This window comes from Grus americana, chromosome 3 (assembly GCF_028858705.1).
Source record: "Grus americana isolate bGruAme1 chromosome 3, bGruAme1.mat, whole genome shotgun sequence".
In the NCBI taxonomy this organism is placed as follows: Eukaryota; Metazoa; Chordata; class Aves; order Gruiformes; family Gruidae; genus Grus; species Grus americana.
Window position 1 is genome coordinate 99257076 of NC_072854.1, and position 25379 is coordinate 99282454.

The 25379-nt window shown below is 39.0% G+C and overlaps 1 protein-coding gene across 6 annotated transcripts in view; it reads right to left on the minus strand.

Annotated features, from left to right (window-relative positions):
* EML4 (EMAP like 4) overlaps window positions 1-25379 on the minus strand; it is a 165360-nt gene that overhangs the window by 70958 nt on the left and 69023 nt on the right. For all 6 annotated transcript variants that reach the window (XM_054819788.1, XM_054819789.1, XM_054819791.1 and 3 more), the window contains exon 2: window positions 5666-5848. In XM_054819788.1, the coding sequence (XP_054675763.1) occupies window positions 5666-5848 (183 nt within the window). The remainder of the gene's footprint in view (window positions 1-5665; window positions 5849-25379) is intronic.

Below are 25379 nucleotides of genomic sequence, written 5' to 3' on the forward strand. Positions count from 1 at the left end.
ATCTACTTCCTCAACCAATTGCCAAATGAGCTATATGCAAGCAGAGGAAACAAAATTTGAACTATGGTAAACTGAAACAATTTGATATACTCTGATGAACAGTGATGAAAGAGCCACTCAAGTGTTTTCAAATAAAACCTGCTTGTCATTTAAAAAGTCAGTGGCACCATTTAACTCTTCCAACATTGCAATTCTTAGTTTGAGAAGCATCATGGACAGCAGCAGAGTACCGCTCAGGAGAATTTGCCCACACAGTTCTAAAAAAAGCACACAAATGCACAAAACATCCAAAAATGTAAGAAGCATATGGAAAAAGAATAAGGACACTTATCACCACAACTGAAAAACACTCCTCTACCATGTTCTGAATATCTTCTCCAATGAACAAGATTATTAGGTTACAGAAGTCAAAAAAAAGTAAAAATGGAGCTTTCTTCTTATTCCCTCCTTCCTTCTACTTTATTTAGCTGGTTAGTGATCCCATTAATGCCCTCTAGATCCAAATTCTTTGAATAAAGGAAAATATATGAAGAACATCAAGAATAGTAAGTATAACAAAAGAAAAAGAAAATAGTAAAAAAGACAGAGGAGAAGATAGGAAAAAATGAGGAAGAAATGCAGAAAAAATAATTTTAATGCAGAAAGAACAGATGGCACCAAACTAATACCTGGAAAATCCATTAAGACCTCAAGAGTATCATTATTTGTTATGTGAGCATACAGCCTGCAGACTTCAATTGGACTATTCCCATGAGTAAAATGACACACATACGAGCTTGCCAGGTTAGTTTTAATATCGTGGATAAGAGCCTACATCCTACCTCTATCACAAGCATTTTCCTATCTATGCTCCTATTTTCTGTTCCTTTAACATTTACTGAGTAGACAACATAAACATGTCCGCAGTTATTAGAGCAATTCTGCACATTGAAATGTGTTAAGACTAAAACCCCAAATGCAAGTCTATCTTATGCTTTCATTAACGAAGCTTGCTGAACACCTGAAGTCAATTTTTGTTAATACAAACCAAAATGACTTAATGTTATTGAAATTAAACCATTGTTGAGATAAGGTAAAAATTACATCTGAAGTGCTTTGCTTACTTTAGTGCAATGAGATGGAATTTGATGCAAGATACTACTTAGGATTTTTCCTACTGAAGAGACACGCTATTTCACATGAGAGAAGGGACCAGGAATGCAAGGAAAAAAACCTCCCTGGGTTCCTATTATAAAAATCCACTGCACAAAAGAAAAAAATAATAAATAAATAAAACACCTGCATTTCCAGTACATAGGTGCTTTTGCAGGTCCCCAAGATCACTGCTTTAAGAAAAATAAATGCTTCTCAGTCTGCCAGCATGCATTGTTGTGGGAGACCCTCTCTGCAAACTGCCATCCACTGCTTCAATTTCACTTTGTGAGTTGAATTTGCATACAAGTTATTTGATATCAATTCTTGTCCAAGCCATAGGAAATGTTCCTCCAAAGGTTTAACCTGTGACAAGCCTCCTCATTACTTCCAAGTCCAGAAAAAGGATGTGAACTCTTTTCTTTCTCTACAGGCAGACATCAGATGTACTTTCCGGTAGATGGCCACTTTTTAAGGCAAGAGCTTGTACCCCAGTGATATGATTAGTCTGAGACACTATACTGGTGCCATTGTGTGCCACAAACTTGTCTCCACACCCAGAGCCTGAGGGATGGATTCTCCTGTTACACACATTTTGACACCCTGGAAGATTTTAATAGGTTTACCAGGCACCAGCTGTGAGCCAATCTATCTTGCTGGCAGCCGCAAGTACCAGACTGCTTTATGCTTTCCTTTTCTTCGGTGTCCAGGTAATCTTTGTTTTTGGAACTTTTTGTGAATGTTAACAGCATCAATCATACATCAACAGCAGAGACATGTGGCAACAAGAGCACAGAGCTGCCAAAAGCAAAGAACTTCCGACCACAGAAATTCCTCTTACCAAGAAAGAAAAGAGAGAAAGAAAGATAGAAAGGGGGAAAAAAAACGCAAAACAACCAAAACCCACAAACACACCCACACACTACAATCCCCCCAAACCCTGTAGCTGCTGGGGATCTGTTCCCTAATCAAGCCCTTTCACATTTCTGAGAATCCTCAACACTATCTTTGGACCTGGCAATTTCTCCTTTGTGTAGTTACTCTTAATTGTGTGCAGAGATGGAAAAGTACTATTGTAGCCTTTTTATTTTGAAGAGGTTTTCTCTATTTAGAATGACTTTGCATTAAGAAATACTAAGGAGGAAAAACAAGCCAGGTGCGAACACTCCCAGACTGCTTTTCACTGTGCAATAACAGACAAGTGCTAAATCTGTTGCAATCCCTGCTAGAGGTATTTCCCTCATACAGCATCTCCACTTCATGCTTGAGAGGCACTAAAATGGCTAAAAAACCTCACCCTTTAACTTATCTCAAACAGTTTGCAAATCACCTATCCCTGTATGAAGAGCAGCTTGCTTCTAAGACAGGGCTAGACACACAAAAACATAGGTAGTAACCTCCTCACTGATAACCCATGGGTTAGAAACAAAAATCTGCCCATGCGAATTTTTTCACTGAAGACTGGACTAAGTTCAAAATAAGCATGCAACAGAAATGTAGAGAAAAAGAAAAACAAAGACCGCAAGGATAATGCAAAAAAATGTAGCTTCAGCTATGGTTGACTCAACCTGTCAATCTAAAAATAAAGGAATAAGAAAAATAAGAGCAGAATTAGCTCACCAGATATGCAATGGAGACAAACTAACAGAAAGGAGGAAAAGATCTCTTTTCACACTAAGCTGGGCTATCAACTTCAGAATGAGAAAAATCAGTGAAAAAGTGACTGGGATTTGTCTCTTTCAGCACGATTCAGTCTGTTCACAACACTTATTTTTAGGCTATGAAAAACCTCTCTTCAAAGACACTGCTGAGGTGGCAACAAGAAAAAAAAATAGAGAGGTTTTAGAAAACTCATTTCACAGCATCAAGTAGGAAAGACTCCTTCAAAGTAGGTTACATACTGTCTCTCAGATTAAAACTCTTTTGTTTGATGGAAAGATTCAAGATGGCTTTTTCACGTACTATGATTCTTGTAAGTTCCGTTTATTTTAAAAGTATTTATCTTACTGTGTTGCCATACTTCAAATTAAACGCACCTCTTCAATGTATTCAGAAATATATACACATCTATTCTCTTTGCTCATTATTTATGTCAGTGTGTATTTAAGGGCTGTTATAGAGACAAATATTTCTGTGAATCAAAGCATCAGTTGTTTTTTTTTTTTTAAAGAAAACCTATGTATAATATTTACCATGAAACTGCAATTGTTGTAATGCAGAAATGCGGATTCTTGACAGGATCACGAACACCAAAGAGAGTTTTGGAGGAATGCAATAACCTTTGCAGCAACCCTGACTTGACTAGTAAAAGCCTGTTATGTAGCCACAAAATACTTCAAAGACAAATTAATGACGACTTCCCTGAATATTATTTTTGTATGACAATTCAGATCTTCTGCCAATCCTACTCATTCATGAAAATAATATATTTCTCTTTGTTAAAACATTTCAAGAGTTCTTTATTTATTGAATGAACTTAAAATACAGAAATCAAAAGTAGAGCCTAAGGTAATGCAAAAAGCTATGTACAAACTTGTTTTGAAATATTTATTAAAATATTGATGTTTATATTTAAATCAAGCTCAAGCTCATTCCTCAAGTCTAATTTTAGACTTGTACAAAATTCCAGTGACTGTATGCAAACATTTTCTTTTGTGACATCTTTATATCACCTCTTTGCAGCTGATTTCACAATAAATAGTGAAGTTAATGTGTTGCCTGGTGGTATTAGGTGACTGAACACAATGGAGGGGATATCCACCACAAATTAAATACAGTGCCAATCAGTCATAACTCATTTAAGTTCAACGTATTAGGTCATATGTGTACGTCTCTACCGCTGCCCCCTTCTCTTCCTTCACAGTTAACAGGCTGTTGTCATTAATACGTAGAGGTGTAATAGCACAAAGCTGAAGATATTTAGATACCACCCTACCCCCCCAAGAAATAATGAATTTATTTTTCACTGAACAAATTCACCTGGAGAACTCTGTATAGCCCCAAGACCCCCAGAGTCCCAGCAAGGAGATGGACCCAAGGCATTTTGCAGAACACAGCGAGTTTGCCCTGCCTGTGCATGGAGTTTGCTGGGTATTAGGCAGCTCCAAGCCAAAGGTCTTTAGTCACGTTTGTGCGTATCCCGGCTCCTCTGCATTTAAATGGGAAGAATAAGGTCCTACATTGCATACATTTTGCCCACAGTTTTACACTTGCACGTTTTCTTTTTCTCATAATGGACAGCAGACAGCAAAGACTGATTTAGTCAAAATACTTGCTAGAGCTCTATTTACACAGAGTTAGAAAAGGAAGTCTCAACCTTGAGATCAGAGATGCATATCGGGTAGATAAAAGCTGCATTTATAAGCAGGGCTGACAACAGTCTACCATTTAGCAAGCCAGAGAGAATGGCAGAATTCAGCAGAGCCCAAGCCAATTAAGCATCATCACTTCCTTCCATCTGGCAGAGAGACTGCAAAACCACTTAATTAAGGAATTTGATTTCTCTGCCACATCTAAAATAATTCAAACTTTCAGCATTTCCAGCTTTTGCATTTTCAGCCTGTATAATGCAGCCACCCAAACAAACATAGGCTACCATGTGTCAGTTCAGTATTATACTGGTGTTGCTGTAATGGGTGTACTTCAAGACTGAAATACAGGGATTGAGCCCTGAGAACTCTGTGCTGTATGGTCTGATGGGAATACGTGTATTTATGGTGAATTAGAACTGTGAATTATCTGAAATATGACCTAACCTTTTATTTAATCAGAGGCCTAATACATATCACAAACATACACAGCCATAGTTCTCTCTGAATATACAGTTTTAAGTTGGAGTAAATTCAAATAACTCAATTCAAATAGTTCTCCGGAATAGAATAGGAAATGTCCGGGGGGGAAGTATGTAAAAATTAGTGCAAACAGTATCTAGTTTCTTTACTTTTAAACAATTCTATATATTTCAAAGTTGCAATGTAAAAATTACTAGCCACTAGCCAAAAGAGATACTGCTGAGTGGCTACATGGCCACTTCTTACAAGAAACCTACTGGTGGTGAGTTATCTTTGTAGATGAGCAAAAGCTTCCTTATTTGGTGTCAACGTATTTTGGGGTTTTGTTTTGTTTGTAATTTAGGGGCAGGAGGAAATGTAGCCTCTAATACGCCCCTTCAGTTGAGTAACTTCGAAGTGAATTCAAAGGTGAGACTCAGAACTGCCCAGTGGCAGGTTAAACACCGCAGCTGTAAAGCATTTCATCATTTAAATTAAAACAGGAACCGCTTAACAAGAAGTAAGGTAGATTTTCAGGAGTGTTAAGTACATAAAAATGTTAGCAAATAGATATCTGAAATATGCATATTAATTTTGCTGTTAGCCATATACTATAAAGCCACACTTGAAAAAACTAACCCTTCCAGCTCAAAATATACCTGCCTTTCCCAACGAGACAGAAAAGAGGAGAAAAGTGATCAATGGAGAACGTTCTCCATGATAACAGTCTGACTCTAGAAAGAATTTACCAAATATGGGTTTACCTTTACTTGGTGCTGATTTTCTCACAGAAGCTACATGGTCTTCAGAGATAGCAAGACGCCTTAGCACATCAGCCAACGCTGCTTTTAGCACAGTGATTTCATCTTCTTGTTGCTGCACTCTCAGCTCCAGGGCTGAAAGACGGTCCTGGACATCAGATGTGCTTGCAGCCGAGATGCTGTCGTCTGTACAGCAGGAAAACAGAGAAGAAAGAGGTGTTTAACTGATTTGTTCCAAACTAAAAGCCACTGAAAGAAGCATGTACAGCATGAGTATGCCTGTCCTATCATTTTGAAAGACTGAAGATGCTCAAACAAACATGTTCAGGAGAAGAAGGAATGGATATTATGTTCAATGTATCAAATTAATGCTTCAAGACAGAAACATTACTAATCATTAGCTAAGACAGAAGGCTTAAGAAGTGTGGCCTTATTACAATCAAAAGAGGCAATGTGCTTTCTGTTAAAATAGCGTTGAAAGAAAAACATGCTTACCAGTAGAAGGAAGATTGAAATTAAGCTTATTTAAATAGCCAACTGAATTAACTAAAAACATATAAAACTATGGTAAAATTTCACAATATATTCTTTTGGAACTGTTGAAGAATTTTCAATATGATCCTTAATTTTAAAGCAAGATGTAAAGTTTTAAAAAATATCCATAATCCAGTTGAACATGCAAATATTGCTAGCCATGATCTAATTGCATCAAGTGGCAATCTCTATTTACATGGTCTAGATCAGAGATCTTAACTCCAATTCCTTCTCTTTAACTTTTTTCACATCACCACCCTGCACGTGCCAAAAAAATATACGACATTATAACATTTGGCCTGAAGTGAACAGAAAATAAATACGCTAGAAGAGGTTCCAAAAATGTGTTTGGCCACACAGAGATAGATTAGCATTGAAGGCATAATCCAGCCAAATCTATTCTTCAGTGGTAAAAAGGAAATTACAGCTTCTGCATACTCTTTGCCTTTGACAGTTCTTTGCATTATTTCTGCCAAGCCAAAATAACACATAACAGATTTTTGTGTTTGGCTGTTCCAATAAATCATAGGCCAACCAGTAAAAAAGACCCGTAAAAGAATATGTTGCTCAATCACAAGGTACGGAATTCCTTATCCATACTGATTTAGGTTTACTAAAAATTCAGGAAGGAACTTCTAATATTGTCTGTATTACAGAGGTAAATTTTGTAAACCTGACGGTATGAGTCCATATTGTATGAAATATATACAAACAGTAAATTTACACGTAAGGATAAATAGCTGGATATTATTACTGTGACTATTATACAATCTAAACTTTAGTTCACTAATCCTATTGAGACATATCACAGGGGAAAAAAAGTTAATATAACCACAATCGTAAAACTCTTTTTCACTAAAAAAAGCCTTCATTTTGAAATACTTGCATAAGGGCACTTTTAAAATAAATACAAGTAAAAGAAACACCATGCCAAACACCTCCAAGGAATTAAATATGAAAGAAATTAAGGAGTTTAACACCAACTTCCATTAAGGTAAAACATGATACTCACTACTGAAGGAGCAAGAATTGAACCAACCAAAATAAAGAATCACAATAATACTTTCACAACACTAACAAAATTCCTACAAGGAATTAGTAAAACAAACTAGTATTAGTAGTGAAATGTCTTCACTATTATTACTAAACTGAAAGGAACAGCTAAGATTACATTGATTAAACAACTCCTACAAGATGAGAGTTTCGCATATTGATTTAATTCACTGGTTAAACCAAAAGCAGAAGCGTATCACTTCATGGTTAATACTGTATATATTCAGGCTGATAAATAAAAAGAACCGTAGGGGAATTAACAAGGCAAGTAATCAGACTGACATCTGAAGACAGCAGATCAGAATAACTCTGAACAAAATGCCTTTAATATCACCAGCCATAACTGCTCCTCCTATATGCAGAAAAGTTATTTTAACAACTCTACAGCCCAGCATATCTGATGCTCTCTCAATAGTACTTTACAAATCCAGACCAGCGACAGCTGCCCCAGCTTCGGAAGGGCTGTCTAAGATTCTTTTATTAAAACCCCCATTTTCAAAACATAAAACCCCATCTGTTTTAAGGAGCCAACAGAAATTCCTAAAAGCACATGTACCTATACAGCATACAAAAAGGAACTAAGGTACATTTACATTAATGCATGAAGAAAAGCTTTTACTTTAGGGAAGTAAATGGACTTCAAGTACCATCATATAATTCATATTTTTGCTATCGTTACAATATTAGCCTTTAAATATGTGCAGTGGACCAGACAAATTGAACACTGCAGAAAACAATGACAACTATTTTCAAAATATTATGACCTTTATAACTCATCTTACACTGGGCAGCAGTCCAAACAGAAGAGAGAAGTTTGACATTTCCTTTAAAAAAAAAAAAAAGAAAGAAAGAAAACAGGAAAGCTTATTTTTCTTCTTTTTTGTCTGCCAAAGCCTTCAATTAATGAACTATTAAAAGATTTTATAATAGCTAAAATATGGGTAAATTCCCAGGCCATATAAATATACAGCAAATTACTATAAAACATTTGTAAAAGGAGTAAGCAGCTATGTCAAATCATCATTTTAGAAGCCAGACTTTACTGTCTTCCCTGTGTAGAGTCCAAATAATAGTCATTACCAAACCAGGAAAGGCTCCACTGTTGGATGGTCTCTCCGACGTTCATGGGCGCAAGTGCTCTGCCAGAGCGCCGGCTGCCTGACATGGGCATCTTTTTTTCCCCACCAACTACTAACATTGACTAGACTGCTTCTGCCGAACCGCAGCACCCCAATAAAGGGACACATTAGATGGCTCCTGCACCCCCCAAAGTCACAGTTATGTCACTAATTAGAAACTTCAAAGGAGAACAGGAGAGAAAAATCTTTCTGCCCTGTAAGGGTGAGCTGCAATGCTTTGACCTCTCAACATATCAAATGAGATGGTAGATGAGTTGGCCATCATTCAGCTCTGTGACCTGTGCTATGGAGGTTTAGCACCTAGACGTGGTATGGAGAGGCAGAAGGACCCTCAAACCCAACTTCATCCCAAGAGCTCATCAGAGGTCATAGCTGTATAAATGGGGCATGAGTAGGAAACCAAGGTTAAGCCATGTAGCCCATTCAAAATTAGGCAAAGCCATGGGGCTTTGTGTGCATACAATGGGAGAACAGAGTTTCAAACCACCGGCGGCTGCTTTGCATTGCCAAGAGGACACATGAGAATGACTGAAAGGAGAAGCTGGACAGTTAAGAAGATCACTATGAAATCAAGAATGTTTTAGTTGATCAAAGAATACAGTAGCACACTGGGATCACATTTTATTATTCTTTATCATTCTACAGAAGCAGCATCTGTTTCAAGTGATGACAATTATATATTACACTGACAACTATTAGAGAATTAAAATGAATGATTCCCAACCCAAATACCTCACCCATGACAGCAAATACTCAACTGAACTACAACATGCCCTTCTTGGCAGTGTCTTAAAAAGTCAGTCAACTAGGGATTAGCTTAAAAGAAGATGCCTTGAAAGTAAACACAACTGCAATCCTTGAGATCATTTTGACAAATCTGCACAATGCAAAACTATACTTTTTTTTTGCGATAGAAGTTTTCAAAATCTCATCCAGACTTCTTTTTCATTAAAAATACATTCTTGTAATCTAAAGAACTACTTCAAAAGAAATTTAAACAAAAAGCTTCCTTCAAGGGCATGCCCTTACCCCTTCAGAGTGGAAAGAGCTCTTATGCAAGTATAAAGTCAGTCACTTACGAACGTCCACTTATGAACAGTCCACCTCCTCCCTTCCTTTTCTCCCACTCCTAAACATCTGGCCTTTCCCTTGTGCTGTCTCAGACATGTATCCAGGTCTTCCATGAGCCACTCTAAACCAGAGGGAGATTTATTTATTTATTTAAAGAGAGAAAATAGATTCTGGAATATAGCAAGAAATTTGCAAGTGCAATTGACTATTGATTCATTCACTTAATTTTAAGACCCTTTTAGTCATCTGGTTATTTCTACTGTAACAAAACAGCATCCTTTCTGATGCATTGGTCACATTTCTCAAGCTGTCCATGACCTATGCCTTCACGGTAGTCATTGGGAACAAGATTTGTTGCAAAAAAAAAAAAAAAGCACGACCTGCAGTACCCGCTGGTAGTAGCGAGAAAACATCCACACAGGTGTGGATCTAAGGTCCTTCCATCTTGAAAAGTGGTTTATGATAAGAGTACTGGTACTCAAACGACAGCAAAAAAACGCTAGGGCTAAACGTAACAAGACATCTTATTTTGAAAGTTGCATTATTGTTATTTTATCATAGTTCACTAGTTTGATTTTTAATTTTAGCCATTAAAACATCAATTCTTCCCCTATTTTTGGAGTAAGCAGGGATGTATATGAGATGTTTGTATTCAGTAGTCATGAGACATCTGGATGACCCTAAAAATTAAGGTTCATTTTTCATAGCCAATGAACAGCATTAAACAGATGCATTACACTGCGTGGGACTCCTCACAGCCATATGCATCAAACTGCTCCCAGCGGCTCAAACTGCCCCTTAGACCTTGGCCAGGAACTTCGAAAGGGGTATCCAGCACGTAGTGATGTATGGCACTTAACAAACCTCCCAACCCACGTATCACTCCTCTCCTCACATGTCACCAACCAGGCACGTGAGGATAACAGCATTTGAAAAGTATCACCCTTCATCACTCACTGCCTAGAAGAAACGTGAACTGACTACATTTGAAAAAAATATATCTTACTACTGAACCGTCTATTCTGGGGCCCCTCAACAATTCCAGAGCATCCATTGTCACTTCTCTGAGTCAATTCCTGCCAGCCCCAGCTAAACATAAGGGCTTGATTTTAGACATAAGCAACATTTCAGAAAAACAAATTCTACAAACTCCAGCACATGGAAATTTAAACCACAGGGTGGAAAATCCTACATTTTATCCAATAAAGCCACACAAACCACAGATATTTTTAAACCCTTGTCTGCCAAGGCACCCACACAGTTTTCTGTGTTTTCCCCAGAGTGGTATGAGTCTTTTATTACGGAAAAGCAACAGAAATTACTTGGACTGGTATAAAGATCTGGATGACAATTTCAGGAGATAACTGGCCCAAAAGAACCCTTTCTCACTAGGACTATGATGTGTCCATGTGTGCAGGAAGGTACACATTTGCACAGCTTGTAATTTTTATTCTGAAGAGCAGTGAATAATTGGACTCTGAATGAGGTTTATATTTCCAGAGAGAGATAACTGACAAATTTGGTTTTCCTACCACGTTAAGTGAAAGAAAATGCTCTGCAGTTTTCTGCAGCTCACTTGTCTTAAGACTAGCTTATAAAAGGTGCAAAGATCAGGAATTCTGTTCCATGTCTCTAATACATAATTCTTTAAATTAAAAAAAAACCACCAAGAGAATTAGACTCCCAATTTGCCCAGTATCTCCTTCGCCTCCTCCACATGCCAGCACACACACAAATTATATCAGTTTTGTAAAGGACATGAGTCATGGAAGGAACATGAGAACAGGAATTAAAAGTTACAACATGAACATGGAAGATTAAAAAAAGCTTCCTCCCCCTCTGCAAATGATACTGTATTAAGTTCTAATGTGCCCCTAGAAGCTAGACCTGGTGGCATGGAAATGGAGCATCAAGTTCTACCCAAGTTCCCCTTTCCTGCAAATGCAAGGCTCTGGCCTTTAATGCTCTCAATTACCTCATGTATCTTTGACTTCCTTTGCTACTTTTTCATTCTCCTTCCCTAATCTCCCAATTTTTCCATTCACAATTAAAAAGAATGCACTGCTTGATCTCACATTTATTACTGGAGACAAAAGCGTAAGCTCTTTCTTTACATTCTTGTAGAACAATAATGCACATGTTTTGAGATGGGTACAGATAAGTCATTGACTGCAGACAGTCCCCAACTCACGGCTCTCTCATGTGGCATATCAGCACTTCCAACACTAGCTAAACCTTACATTTTTCTCTTCCACAGACATTTCTTCAGGTTTTCAGGAAGAATGCACGTTGTCACACATTACTCATTTGCTCAGGGCTGATGCCGCACGAGGACCATCATGTTGACAAAACTGTCTTCCTTGAACAGCTCATGAGATTGTTTGACATTTCATAGTTCAATCTTATTTTAGTCCCCTATGAGCTAATTAATAAAAAAGGATGTATTATTCTCCACTAGCCTTTCACAAACCATTTTGAACACAAGTCCACAGCAGGCAGTAAGTTTCTTTGCACAAATCCTACTGTGGAATCAGACCGTAAGAGTGCAATGTCTAGTGGATAGTGACTTAAACATCAAAAGTGATCATCCCAATGGCTCATCTGCATTTTTCATCATAAACCATGGAAAAAATGGAAAAGGAATGAGTATTATTGACTTTAAAATACAGCAGTGCAAGCCACCACGTTAAGTGATGGATACTGAACTTGGCCATAAAAAACCCAAAACAACCTAGCCCCCCCCCCACCCCCAAAACCCCCACAACAACAAATAAAAACCAACCCACCAATCCTCGCTGCAGTCTGAAAATCTAGACTGCATCTAAAAATCTCAGTGTAACTCTGAAAGGAATATAACTTATGCTGTTAAGAATTTATGCATGACTTGAATAAATGTAAACTGGTCCAACTGGCCCATCTGGAGTAGATCCATACAGATCTGTATATATCTGTATAGATAATCATATACCCCAAAACTCAACTTAAAAAAAGAAAAAGGGGGGGGGAGGGCATAAACTATAAATTTAAATCATTATAGTATTGCATTAAATTTTAAAAGAAGAACAAAAATATATAACTACATTGGACAAAGCTTTCTTAGGACTTTCAATTAAGCAAGACATACATTCATTATGCCACCACATTGTTTTGTCTGTAGATGATCCATGAGATGATTTTACTGTAGCACATGAAAATTCTGCAATGCAATAGCTGCTACTCATCTTTGCTATTTGTGAACTGCTTTATGGTTTATTTGAAGCAAGTTAGTTCACGTCTGTAAGCGTACTACTGCACCATTATAAAGAACATCAACATCACCTGTGTTCTCAGGCAATCTCATTTTAAAGGGTTGGTCTGACACATAAGATGATCTACCACTTAATCCCTAATAATTAGTAGCTCTATTTGTATATGCTAAACAGATTTGTGCACATAGGCTTTCCAATCTTTTTTTTTTCCTGACATGAAAAAGCAAGGGAAGGAGAAAGATTAAAAGACAATACAAAAACATCCTGAAAAATAACTTTGTAATAATCAGTTACAGCAGTTATGATAAAATATTTTTGTAATAAGCCTGTACATCTGCTGCTGTAAATACTCGTATTATTTTTAATACAGATAATCTAGAAATACATCAGCATGAGATTCACAGGGCACAACTCCGCCCATGCTGCATTTGACCAACACAAGTGTTCCACTTGCCTAAGTTTCCAGTAACTGTATTATTCATTTGGCACACAAGTTTTAAGAAGAAACAGATCAGACTTTATATTTGCCAATACTAGTTTTGATACATAGATTGAGAAAACAAAACAAAGCCAACATTTACACGCGCTTCCCTTAGTTGACACTGGTATCCACATAATTACAAGGAAGAGGCAGGTAATTATGCTGGCGTGCTCATGTATCCTTCCCCAACTGCGTACTTTGTATCAGCTCCATTGCCATTAAGAAGCATCTCAACAGTAAGACCATTCGCAGGATTTTTACCACCCACTACTTAAAAAGCCTTGTGATTTTTAAGTGTTTTTCTTCCCCTAGCATTGCTTAGCTCTTGGTGCTCCCGATGCTGTTCTGAAGCTCAGGACTCTTAAATGCTTGGCCTTCAACCAGCAGGACATGCCCTTACCTTCCAAAATGGTGCTTCTGCTAAACACATGAGAAACCTCTACACACCATAGACAGAATCCATGGTGGCTACAGGTATCTGCTTGGGACACTGAGCAAAACTCGTTCAGCAGCATTCCCAGTCATCCCAGCCACATTTTAATATCTGATGCCACCCTATTTTCACGTGACAGCAAGAGAAAGAAAGGGGCAGAGAGCATCTTTTCCTGTTATCTAACACCTACGCTTGGAAGTTAACATAGCAACCAAAGAGACAGCTGCAATGAACTGCTCTAAGTTACACATGCATTAAAAATAACACTTTACCACACATATTCTAGTAGCCTGGAGTTTCTTTCCCCTGTCCTGCCCCATGCCCAAACTGATCCAGCCACAATTTCCTGAGAAAACAATTTCTCATGCTGAAGAGGGACCAAATCTGAGGTTGTCATTTTCACCAAGGGCTCTTCCACCACTCGCCCCCCTGCACCATGAGCAGATGGCACCCCAGCCACCCCATGGAGAACCTCAACAGGCTCCAGTTTTGCAGGTTGAAGGCAAAGCCAAACACTGCCCGGGGCTCCAGGGTGGCCAGAGCAGGACACCGAAAGCAGGAAAGCATCTCTCCCACTTCCCCAAGGCCACATGGATGAAGAACGTGCATGTTCTGCCTAACCTGAAACACTGGACATCAGTGTGGAAAAGTGCTGAGCTCTCACAGGTACTTCACACCAGCAGCAATCAGGCTTTTGAACTGTACAGGGCTGTCCTACCTATGCACTTCGACAATCAAGCCTTCAAGTTTCAAATTGGGCAATTACTTAATTAGAAAATTGGGTAATTAGCAGATGCTTTTGACCTTAATCTCTTTTTAACTTCACTCTTCATCTGTTAAATGCAAGCATCATCCCACACCGCATAAAGGTTAATTAACGATTGTGCGCTACTGCAGCACTACTCTAAGTGCTGTAGCAAAGTCAATGTTGAAATTCATGTGTTTCTTTGAAAAGGAAGACTAAAAGCCTCATCATAGAAACAACATAGAAAATGAAAGCAGCTCAAAATACTGAGCAACTGCTTTTTAGGCAGAATCACCTTTTCCAAGTACTGACCTAGAGGAGACTATGATCAAGTAATTAAAGGCTGCATCTTAATACCTATATGATCCAGAAGATTAAATACAGGCTTGAAGGACTGCTCCAATTCTGGCTTTTATGTTTATTCTTTGACTTCACACTCATAACACTTTAACCATATGTCATTACTGCATAAATCTACAAAACACAGCAGCATTAATTGTCACTGATCTGCTCAACACCATGAACAATATTAATAACCATATTCAGCCTCAGACCAAAGTACCAGGATCCAAAACATCAAAAAGTCCAGCAAAAGTCAAAGAGAGTTCACTGAGAAACAAGGGATAAACTACTCTGGTTTTCCTGGAGTATTCTGCAAACTCATTTACACTGGTACCCACCAGTTATCTGGCAGGCAAGGAAGCTGGTGTGAAGGCTTGTAAATGGAAAGGGGGGGGGGGGCAGGAGGGAATAGGAGGGGAAAAAAAAGAAAAAAGAAAAAGCACTCACAGCAATCTCATTCCCCACCTCTTTCTGCACCCCTTCCTCCCCTCAGGGACACTTATTTTTTAACTGCTCTTGTCAAAGCAGCAATGTCAACTCCTGCTTAGAGAAGTGTCTATATATTTAGGGTATCTTTTTTTTTTTTTTTTTTTCTCCAGAACTTAAACCCCAATTCACACAGGTTACCACTGATTTTCCATGCTATCTTTCCAAAATATATCCAATATATTTTTCCAGTAACATGCAAATAAAATCCAGTTTGCAAATCAATCTTTAGATTGCAACAGCACAAGGAAATGTCAACATTACCCATCACTGAAGTGCATCTCCTCTGCTGCAAAACCTTTGAATTCAGTAGTACCAACATACTTTTAATCTGAAACTTACAGAAACCTTCCAACATCTTCAATATTTATTGCTTATTCAGGTAACAAAATTATCTGAGGTTTTGTTTGTGGTGTGCTTTTAACAAGTACATTTTTGCCCCAGAGGAACACTGTTTCTACTCTAAGCTTGATATATTCTCATCAATTCTAGGGTATAATTTCAGCAGCAAAACAGAAAAGCGCTGAAATCATTAAGTGAGATAACATCAGGCAAAGCAACATACCCTCTTCTTTTATGGATACAATTTATTTTGTACCATGCAATGTTTATTTGCAAAATTTTACTCATCTCAAATCCTGAAAGATGAATATCTCCAGCTTCTGTTATCTAGCAATCAAGTTAGACATTATCTCTGTAAATAAAAGTGTTGGAACATTTCTGAAATTTGTTGTACTGGCTGCTTCACTGTGCTGCTCTTTTTTCCTTCCCCCAGGACTCATAAATAACTATCTAATTTGTAACATCAAAAATACCACTGTACAAACTAAGTTTCTTTGATCTCATTCTGTGTTATTCTAAGCCACTCTATCATAAATGCCACTATGCAAAACTCCACCAAGTCAGGAAGAATAGAGTCCTGGCTTATTTTATTAATTTCCTTTCCCAAAGAAATGTTTTGTCCATGCTGTCCACTTACGAATCTGGGTTGTACAGGTCGTGCAGCTGTCAGTGATTGCTCATGTTGCACAGGCAATAGGATGTTATCTTGTAGATTTAGTATTATATTTACGCAACGAGAATAGTCTCCTATTGGAATGATTGACATACATATAAAATATCAGTATTAAGGTACTGCCACATTGAAGAGATTCACTTCTTGATGCTGATATCACAGAACATAGTACATGCTGTCCTCACTCATCTTCATGCTTAAGGAAAGCTGCTCAGGCCTGTCCTTTGCAGCATTATTTCAGGCCCAAAATTCAGCTTTTAAGTGCAGACACTCCTGTTCATTAGCACTCCCCCAAATTCACAGCAAACCTCGCGTGGGTGCCTAGACAGCAGGGCAGGATGCCACGTTCCTCCCACGGGACAGAGCCCTGCACCCCTTCCTAGGGAGGCTGCTGGCTCCCCACAGACCACCAACCCACTACAATTTGGTTTCACAGTGCTGGCATCCCCTTGGGCACTCAGAGCTCCTTTTCCAAAACACTCCTCTCCCCCACGGGGGAAGCCTTCCCTTTTGGCTCTGCTGGGAAGAGCAGGATCTGGCGGGTTTACGTGCTCAGCAGAAACGCGCTTACACCAGGGGAGGGGAGAGGCACCAGGGCTGGTGTACACAGCGGGGTATTTGACAGCTCTTATCTCTCCAAGTCACAGGACACAGTGATTTCAGATAAAGGTAAAATCTGCTTGGAAGGAGACTTAGCAACTCACTGCCTTATCTTAGTTTGCTGGCATTTCAGGTATAGGAATTCCTTCCACTTAGTCACAGCTCTGCATGGCCACTGCTTTATTACCTCTCAATACCGGAGCCCATTCAGTAAAATGCCAACTTTCTGGCTGACAAGCTAAAGCGATCTTGAAAAGTTATTGTCATTCTTTCCATTTTCTTATCCAAAAGCTAAGGATGACAATATGCTCCCTCTCTTGTAAAAAATAAGCTCTATTAACAGACAAGCCTTCTGGAGGGAGCATTAATTCCAGCATTAAGTTTTCTCCCGTGACCACCCACCACGGCTGAGGCACTGACGCAGTGGGACCAGGGCGACCGGTTGTGCTTGCATGCCGGTCACGCTCCGTCCCCGCGGGCAGCATCTCCTGCAGAAGGTACCCTTATCCCAGCTCTGCGCTGAAAACGTTACACCCGCTGTTGCAGCAGGGGATACCATCTCGCAGTCATAAAACCTCTCCTGTATCTTGTAGGCAAGAACAGACAGAAGGTTTCCTTTTGGTATTTTTAAAAGCCCATTGTTTCTTGGGAGTGCGAGACTAAATCTCTCTGATCACAAGCTAGATCCAAAACGACACTTCCGATGGCAGCAGTCAAAATCCCACTTCTGTTTACCTCCACCAAGATGCCTCCCCAACTTCTGCAACTGCTTGCAGCTTTGGTACTAGAGGAACACCTCTACAACAACTAATGCTTACTCCAGGTGGAACCAAGTCAACAGCAGTTTGTTTTTTTTTTTTTTTTTGCATAGAAAAGAACTAAAATGTCTCTGTACAGACTAGTCATAGTATAGACGCTGCTAAGCTGTCTGCTTAGTTTCAGGGAGAAAGCACAAGCTGAATGACTCCCACACGGCCAACCTGTAAGGCAGTATCTGCAACTACTCATTGCATATTAGTCACAATCTCCATTTCGATTACTGCAGAGGAGCACGTATTGAGAAATAAAGGGAATATTTGCACATTGTGTATCACAGAAAATGTTTCAGACCAGACAGCAAGCAGAAATATCTCTACTGGTATAAATCAAGAGCCATCTCCAAAAAGGGGAACCGAGCATAAACACAATTTAAAAACTGACTAGTTCTTTAGTTAAGCTCCTTTTGTTTTATTAAGTTCGTAATTAAACAGCCCCAGCTAAGCTTTGAAGTTAACACCTATAAACAAGGTGTGGGTGGAAAGCATTGCTCACACCTTTCCTGCCACTGCGGCTGCGGCTGCTGCTGCCTGACAGTAGACCAATTGCCAGGTCATCAGTCCTGCCATTCTGCAACATGCTGCATCTCAACAGCTGTAGAAATATTTAATATTAACCTTTATTATTTTACAAATAATTGCAGCAATCTTTTAAACAATTCGCGCTGCAGATACTACAGAAAACGTGGCAATGCTTGATGGTATAAGAACATCACCAACAAAAAGTTTCCACAAATGCTCTACAAACAAATGAGGTAACTGTGAAATTAAACTAATTTAATTCATGAAGAGAAAGAACTCTTGAACAGCATGGCAGACTTCTATATGCGTGACTATATTTACATTTGAAAAAGCTATAGTTAGGCTGCTTCCACAGAAATGAATACATAAAAATGAAGCCAGCTTCAACGATAATTTGAGTTGCTAATCCTGGCACTATTATGCCTAAAATGGAAAATTCCACTGCAAATGGAGGAATTAAGTCTCATCTTTATTTAGGCTAAGCCACAAAGCAGGTTTCAGAATTGGTTCACCTGCAAGCAAACACAAATGCATGGAAACAGTGTTATGCGATGCTACAGCTTCTCAGAGAAAAAAAAATCAATCACTGGGCAGAACATTTTGGACAACGCAAGCAGGCTAAGACCTAAAATTTCACCTTGAACATATTTTATGTACAAGTCCTACAGAAAATGCAAGTGTCATAATTGCTATTGATAAATCATATGAAACCATCATGGAATTTGCCTGCATAGGAAAAACATTGCCTATCACAGGGATACCTTTTCCTTCCTTCTCAAAGGATCCTTCAGAAAAACACCTATATTTCTTATGTGGAACATCTGCCCAATTTTGTTAACATAAAAGGGACCATATTACCATCAAAGTTGCTTAAATACATCACAAACAGATTATTTCTGATCTGTTATTTCCATGGATGGAGCCTCTGAAGTGGGAAAAATCTTCAGTTTTCTCTTCCCACTATTTGCTACAAAGTAACAGTTGTCAGCTAAACATCCCTACAAAGAGCAAGGGATACGGGACTGATCCTGGATGGGTCTAGTGTTAGAAATGATCAAGTTCTACAAACACTTGATAGGGGAAACAAGAATTAAATCTGGTTGTGACTATAACAGCAGTGTCATGAACCAGGAATAAGCTGCATTTTTGCCCATTTTCTTCTTTCTCCCCCAAAATCAAGGAATTAATTAACCAAGAAACGACGCCAAGCAAAGTCTCCTCAGGAATGGCAATTTTCATGCGCTAAAGTACACAAGTTAAAAAAAAAAAAAAAAGCAGGAACATTTTGCTGCAAACATACGCTAGCACCGATGCCAGCAGGCAGCCGCTCCGTTGCTGCTCAACCTGCCTGCGCTCCCTCACAGACCAACCTCAAAGCTCCTCTCCTCACCACGCAGGGTATCACTTCCAGCTTTCTGTAACACATCGGGAACGGCAACGCTAGGTAAAACCTCCTCGCAGCCTACGGAAAGACAGCCTACAGTTTCATACTAATACACTTCAAACTAATGAGATGAAAAAAATACTGGAAAAAGCTATATATTGTAGGTCTCCAGTGTTTGCAATTCAGTCCTCTTCCCTTTTTAAAATCCTGGAGATTCCTATTACTTTGTTTGATATCTGTGGGGGGAACAATCTAAAGCCAAAAAATAATAGTTATTCTGAAAGCAGCTATCATCTTAAACCACAGAATTATCCAGTTTATTCCTTTAATGCTTATGTTTTAAGATTGATTAATTGCACATACACTTATTAAGCATTAGCTATACTAATTCAGCTATTTATACGTATAAAAGAACCATCCAGGAGCATGTTATTTTGCATAATACTGCCAGCCAGAATAACAGGATCCTTCATGCATGAAAAGGATCCTCCCTGCCACAACAGAATACATCAATAAGAACAAAATTATTTTATACATTTTCAGCATCTTCTAGTATTTTCAATAATCTTATTTTATGAATTTTATTTTTAGCATTAGCAGGAAAGAATTAAAACTGAGTTAGGATGAGTATGTTCTTTGGGCCACGACCTGGGGAACAGCCACATGAGCTACCAGGGAGTGAGTCCAAGAGGAGTTAACAGCATCACAGCTTCCATGTAGTAACTACTCAAGCACACGCTCTTACTCAAGAGAAAACACCAGGCTGTTTAACCTACTAATCCACATTTACTAACGTATTGTGTCAACACGCTGTAAGTTTCCTCCTTCGCTTAGCCCTCTGCGGCTCGTGTGCAAGCCCACACTCTTAAGTAGGTGTGACCATCCTTTGCAACCTGCATAGCAAAAAGTCCTCGTACGAGGGACAAAATGCAGCCCATACACCTCTGAGAGCTGGAGAAGACCTCCAGGTGTCAACCCGCAGGTGGAGAGGACAAGTGACCCTGCCCCAGCGGCATCACTGCTCTGCTGCGGAGGGAGCGGAGGCCAGGAGCATGGCTTTGCCCCTGCCAGACTCCTGCCCAACAGCCCACAGGGCCACTTCACCACCAGCCACGCAATGCAATCCCGATATAGAAACTGCACGTGATCACTGCAAGTCACTCAGGAATCAAAAGCCACCTCCAGCTCCAATTTTTGCCCCTTTATCATCTAAAAAAACCAACCCCACGAAAAACCTTATTGCTCACTTAAGCCACTGAGCAAAAAGGTAAAAGCAACAGTGGCGGCAGCACGTAAAAACGTGAAGGACCAACTCAATCAGCTTTTCATTGAAGGGAACGCTCCCTTTGATGCATTTCACAGGTACCAGAAATCTGGCCGTGGGTATTCTCATGGTTTTAAATGCTTCTGAAGAACAGCACAGGCAAACAAGGGCAAAACCCAACAAATTTATGCATTTTTAGAGCATATGAAGAACAAAAAGAGTGCTATGAGAGAAGAGCAAAGGCAGAAGACATGGCTCCTAAATTCTGTTTTTATGATACATGAGAGCATCTTCTCATCACACAATAAACAACTGTGACTAATGACTGCCACATCTGATCATTCCTTCTCCTTCCCTGCTCGCAGGACAGGTTCTGCATGCCCAGCGTTTTTGCTGTGTTTCTTTGCAACTTCTGCTCTTGGAGCCGCTCTGTCTCATTGCAGAATGAACAGGTTGAAGAAGCACTTTAGTTTTGCATGCTGCAAATGGGAAGTTTCACTGCTGCTTTCCTGATTAATTTACTTATCTGTGTGAAGCAGGAGTGTGATGTAGGGTTTATAAAGGTACTTTCTTAGGTTTCTTAATCTGGGCATTACTCAAAATTTGAAAGCAAAGACCCAGTGCTGAGAAAGCGTGTGCAGTCTGAACCTTTTTATCTGACCTTTAATGACAAGTTTGCTGCGTCAACTGCACCTTTGCTATTTCACCAATTTCAATACTTCAGTAACTTCGAGTTACTGCAGTTACTTCACCTTGCAATTACTTTCTGTGACTGCTAAGAAAATGCTAACCGTTACCCTGCACAAGTCATCATTATCTCCTCAACCTCCTTTTGATGACTAATACGTATTCCTAGAACTGTTAGAAGCAAGACAGAGACCCAAACAGGCAGAGCAGAAGAAACGTTACCAAAAAATGTAACCACAGTTTTGAAAGTTAACTATCAAGTTAAAGAAATGAGACTTTCCATTGAGTCAGGCTAAGGATTAATCTTCTAAACAGTGTGAGATGGAAACTCCTATGGACCGTTACAATAGTTATAATTTTATGTTGTATCCTCATAGCAATACTGCTACAGTGCAATACTGCAGATATTTAGACGTGCTATAGTGTAATAATGCAGATATTTACCCAAGTATGTACCAGATATACTTTTTTTTGTTTATCGGTTGAGACATACATCAAAAGGTTTTTAACAAGCTGTGTAGATGTGCTGTAAATGTTTGCCTGTACAGTCGGTGACGTGCAGTCAAACACCACATTTGCCCTGACAGAGGGATCTCCGCGCTTCTGTGCGATGCCACCTGCATGCAGCCAGGTCAGACCAGGCACATCCCTTCTCTCGGTTACCTGGAAACAAGGTAGTATCTGAAGAGGAAATGGGACTTCGACAATAAATTTAATGTAATGAAGCCTGGAAACAGCTAGCCCATCAAGCTTACAGCTCACTTCATTAAGCATAGGCTCAGCTAACTCATGAAGCAAGTAAATACTGCTTAGTCCAACTGTGCTTATAATTACTCAATATAACCACTCAATAAAAGCTTCATTTAAGCCTGCCAATTTAGTAGAAGGTGGTAAGTAAAACTATACTAACCTGCTAAGGAAGTAGAACTTAAAAACAAGTATACCTTATTCTGCAAATTTTAGTAGACCTATGGCGGCATAAGAGGCAGCAATGGTATTTTCACGAACTTTCACCTCTACACATAAGACAAGGATCCTAACTGAAGATGGTGAACTGATGTGGACAATTAAGCCAGTAAAGAGTGGTGGCTGTCATCATCTCCTTCTATAAAGTACAGAATAATAAGCAAAGAAGCATACAAAAGGAGAGTAATGTCCCATCCACCCCTACATTCAGAAAGCCTCATTTCCAGGCATTTAAGCCCCTCAATTAGAAGCATGAATGCCCATGTCTACAAAAATGCAACCCTTTGCATTCATTTCTTGGTGACTACTGCTCCTCCTGGTAGGAACCAGTTTGCCCTTTTGTCGGGAGATCAACAGGAAGCAGAGAATTTTCCCAAAATACAGCTTAAAGCATTTGGACTACCATAACCCTGGGGAGAAGGACCCATAGCTCTTATGGAATAGCTGGGTGGCATTTCATTATTTCTAGGAAATAAAGTACTCTGCCTCCTCCACCCAGGAGGCTCACTGCAGTTCTTTAAGCGAGCTACAGTCAATTAGGTTTTTTTCTGGAAAACAGGAACGTTCGTTCACAGAAACTATTAACAGTTCTAGCCCAGGACTGTGGACAACACTATCCTAATATAGCTTTTAATTCTTCAAACCTCTTTACTACTAATATAACTTCCCAACAGCAAAAACACTTAAATGAATCTTGGGCCATTCGGCAAGCCTGACCCTCATCGCCCAGCACAAATGGCTGCTCGCTGAACACTGGATTCGGACCCACAGCAGTGCTCACGGTACGTCAAAAGCCTTCCCCAATCTTGCCAGCTGGAATTCTCGTGCTAGGTAAGCCAGCGTGGGTTTATGAGGCAGGCTGGTGGGAATTCTCCCCTCCTTCGTAAAAATCTATCAACTGAAGGGGGGAGCGCTTGCTCTGAGTCTGATACTTTTGGGAGATGGAAATGATAATGTGGATTGATTAGTTAACAATTACTCAGAACAAATAGTTTAAAGTACTTTTAAAACTAGCTACGACAGCACTGACTCTCACATAGTTAAATCGTGTGTCAAATATACTGAAACCTACAGCAAGTTAATTTTTTACTTGAACATTGAACATTGTAACATTTTAGGTGAATCAACTAAGAGGATTCCGACTTCTTAATTTATTTTTTTAAAATTATTAAGATAGCGATATGGAGATTTACATCTATCATCATTATTACTCGCAGCGCCTAGAGCAAGGCTAGCTCAAAAGTTTTCAATGCAATTACAACAAAAGTTGTCTTGTTTAAAAAGGCTTCACTGCATCAACACAAACGTTGTAGCTGTAGCAGTCTGAGACTATAAGAAAAACGTGACTTGGGGAGATGTAAACCCTGAAACAGACTGATACTTGGTTTATTTAACTGGTCCCCATCCAGTATCTAACCGTTTTAGGCAAAATATCAAGCTGAAAGTGAGACTTCCATGTCAAATTTGTCTATTTTTGCCTACATAACAGGGACTAGAAATAAAAAAGCCTGCCACCTTTACCATCAACACCTCCAGCAACTGGCAAATCCTCACTGTGAACCACCACCTAAGCAAACTCTCTACTAGTCTTAACATTAAAGATAAATGTATCCAAATCAATGTAAGAGTCTGAAAGCAATGAAGTTTACAAATCTGGGGACACTGGTGTTGGGTTTTTTCCACTTATAAATACTGTTTACAATGCTAAGTGTCATTGGAGGCAAATATTTAATCAAGAAGCATGCAGAACTAAAGTTTTGTTTGCAGGTAAATATCTCCCTTGGTCAAACTCAAAACCTCTATCCTGATCTGTATCACCTGAGCTAAATTCTAGCCCAGATCTAATCTGATAGCTAAGATCTTCCTGAAGGGACATGTTATGACATAAGCCCTTGCCTTAGCTTTAGTTATAAAAGGCTCACTAAATACAAGTAGAAAGAAGAAGTTGTGCCTACTGACATCAAACAAGCTTTTTTTAAAAACCTGATTAAGCTGCCCATCAGCACCACTGTTCCATACGTTAAAAGTGCTAGTTCTTCACTGCTGAATTAAGAACTTATTTTAAGCTTTGGCAAGAAATAAGTAATTGGACATAAGTACAACGATACCTGTGCACATAACAATCAGAATTAAAGGTAGAGAAGTTCCTAGAGAAGAGAATATCACTATAGGATATTTATTTAAAAAAATAGTTATCCCCCAAAACCTCATCTGAAATAGCCTACTGCTATTACAAAGCCTTAATCTCCTTCAAATAAAGCAAGAATGAGCATGTATGGCAAAAAAAAAATTATTTAAAGTCTTTCTACAGCTTAATCTCAGGCTTTTTCCTACTTGTTACCACTGCAAAGCTGCTAAAACCCCTCAAGGCAAGGAGCTCTCAAGGATGAGGTTAGAAATTTCATATGAACAAAGCACTTGTTAATTCTGCATCATAGTAGTTTCTTATCGCTCTAAGTTTACTTGCCAGCCAACACACATTCCTCAGAAAACTTTATTTAAAGGTACATTAGGTTTAATGATGTAAGTGGGAATCAAGTTTTAAATCAGCAGAATATATATATATATATACACACACTGCTAAAAGTATCCAAAGCCACATTTTCTTTTAACTACAAATGCTGTCTTTAACTCTTATTCAGCAAAATCCTCGGTCTTGTATCAAGGTTTTAGTCAAAATTCTTTTCTAAGATGCAGGAAAAAATTTTAAAGTAGAACAGACACTTTGAGAAAAGAATGTATTTCTTGCACATTATTCTGCTGGATTTCTAGACAAATCTCAAAAAGGCAAGCCCATCATATCACGCTCACTTCTGAAATTCAAGATATGCCTCAAGCTCAAGTCTGAGACACTGCTTTATTTTTTACAGACAATCACAGAAAACTCTTGCTAAAAGCCATTAAAGTCAGTGGAAATGTCTTAACACAAACC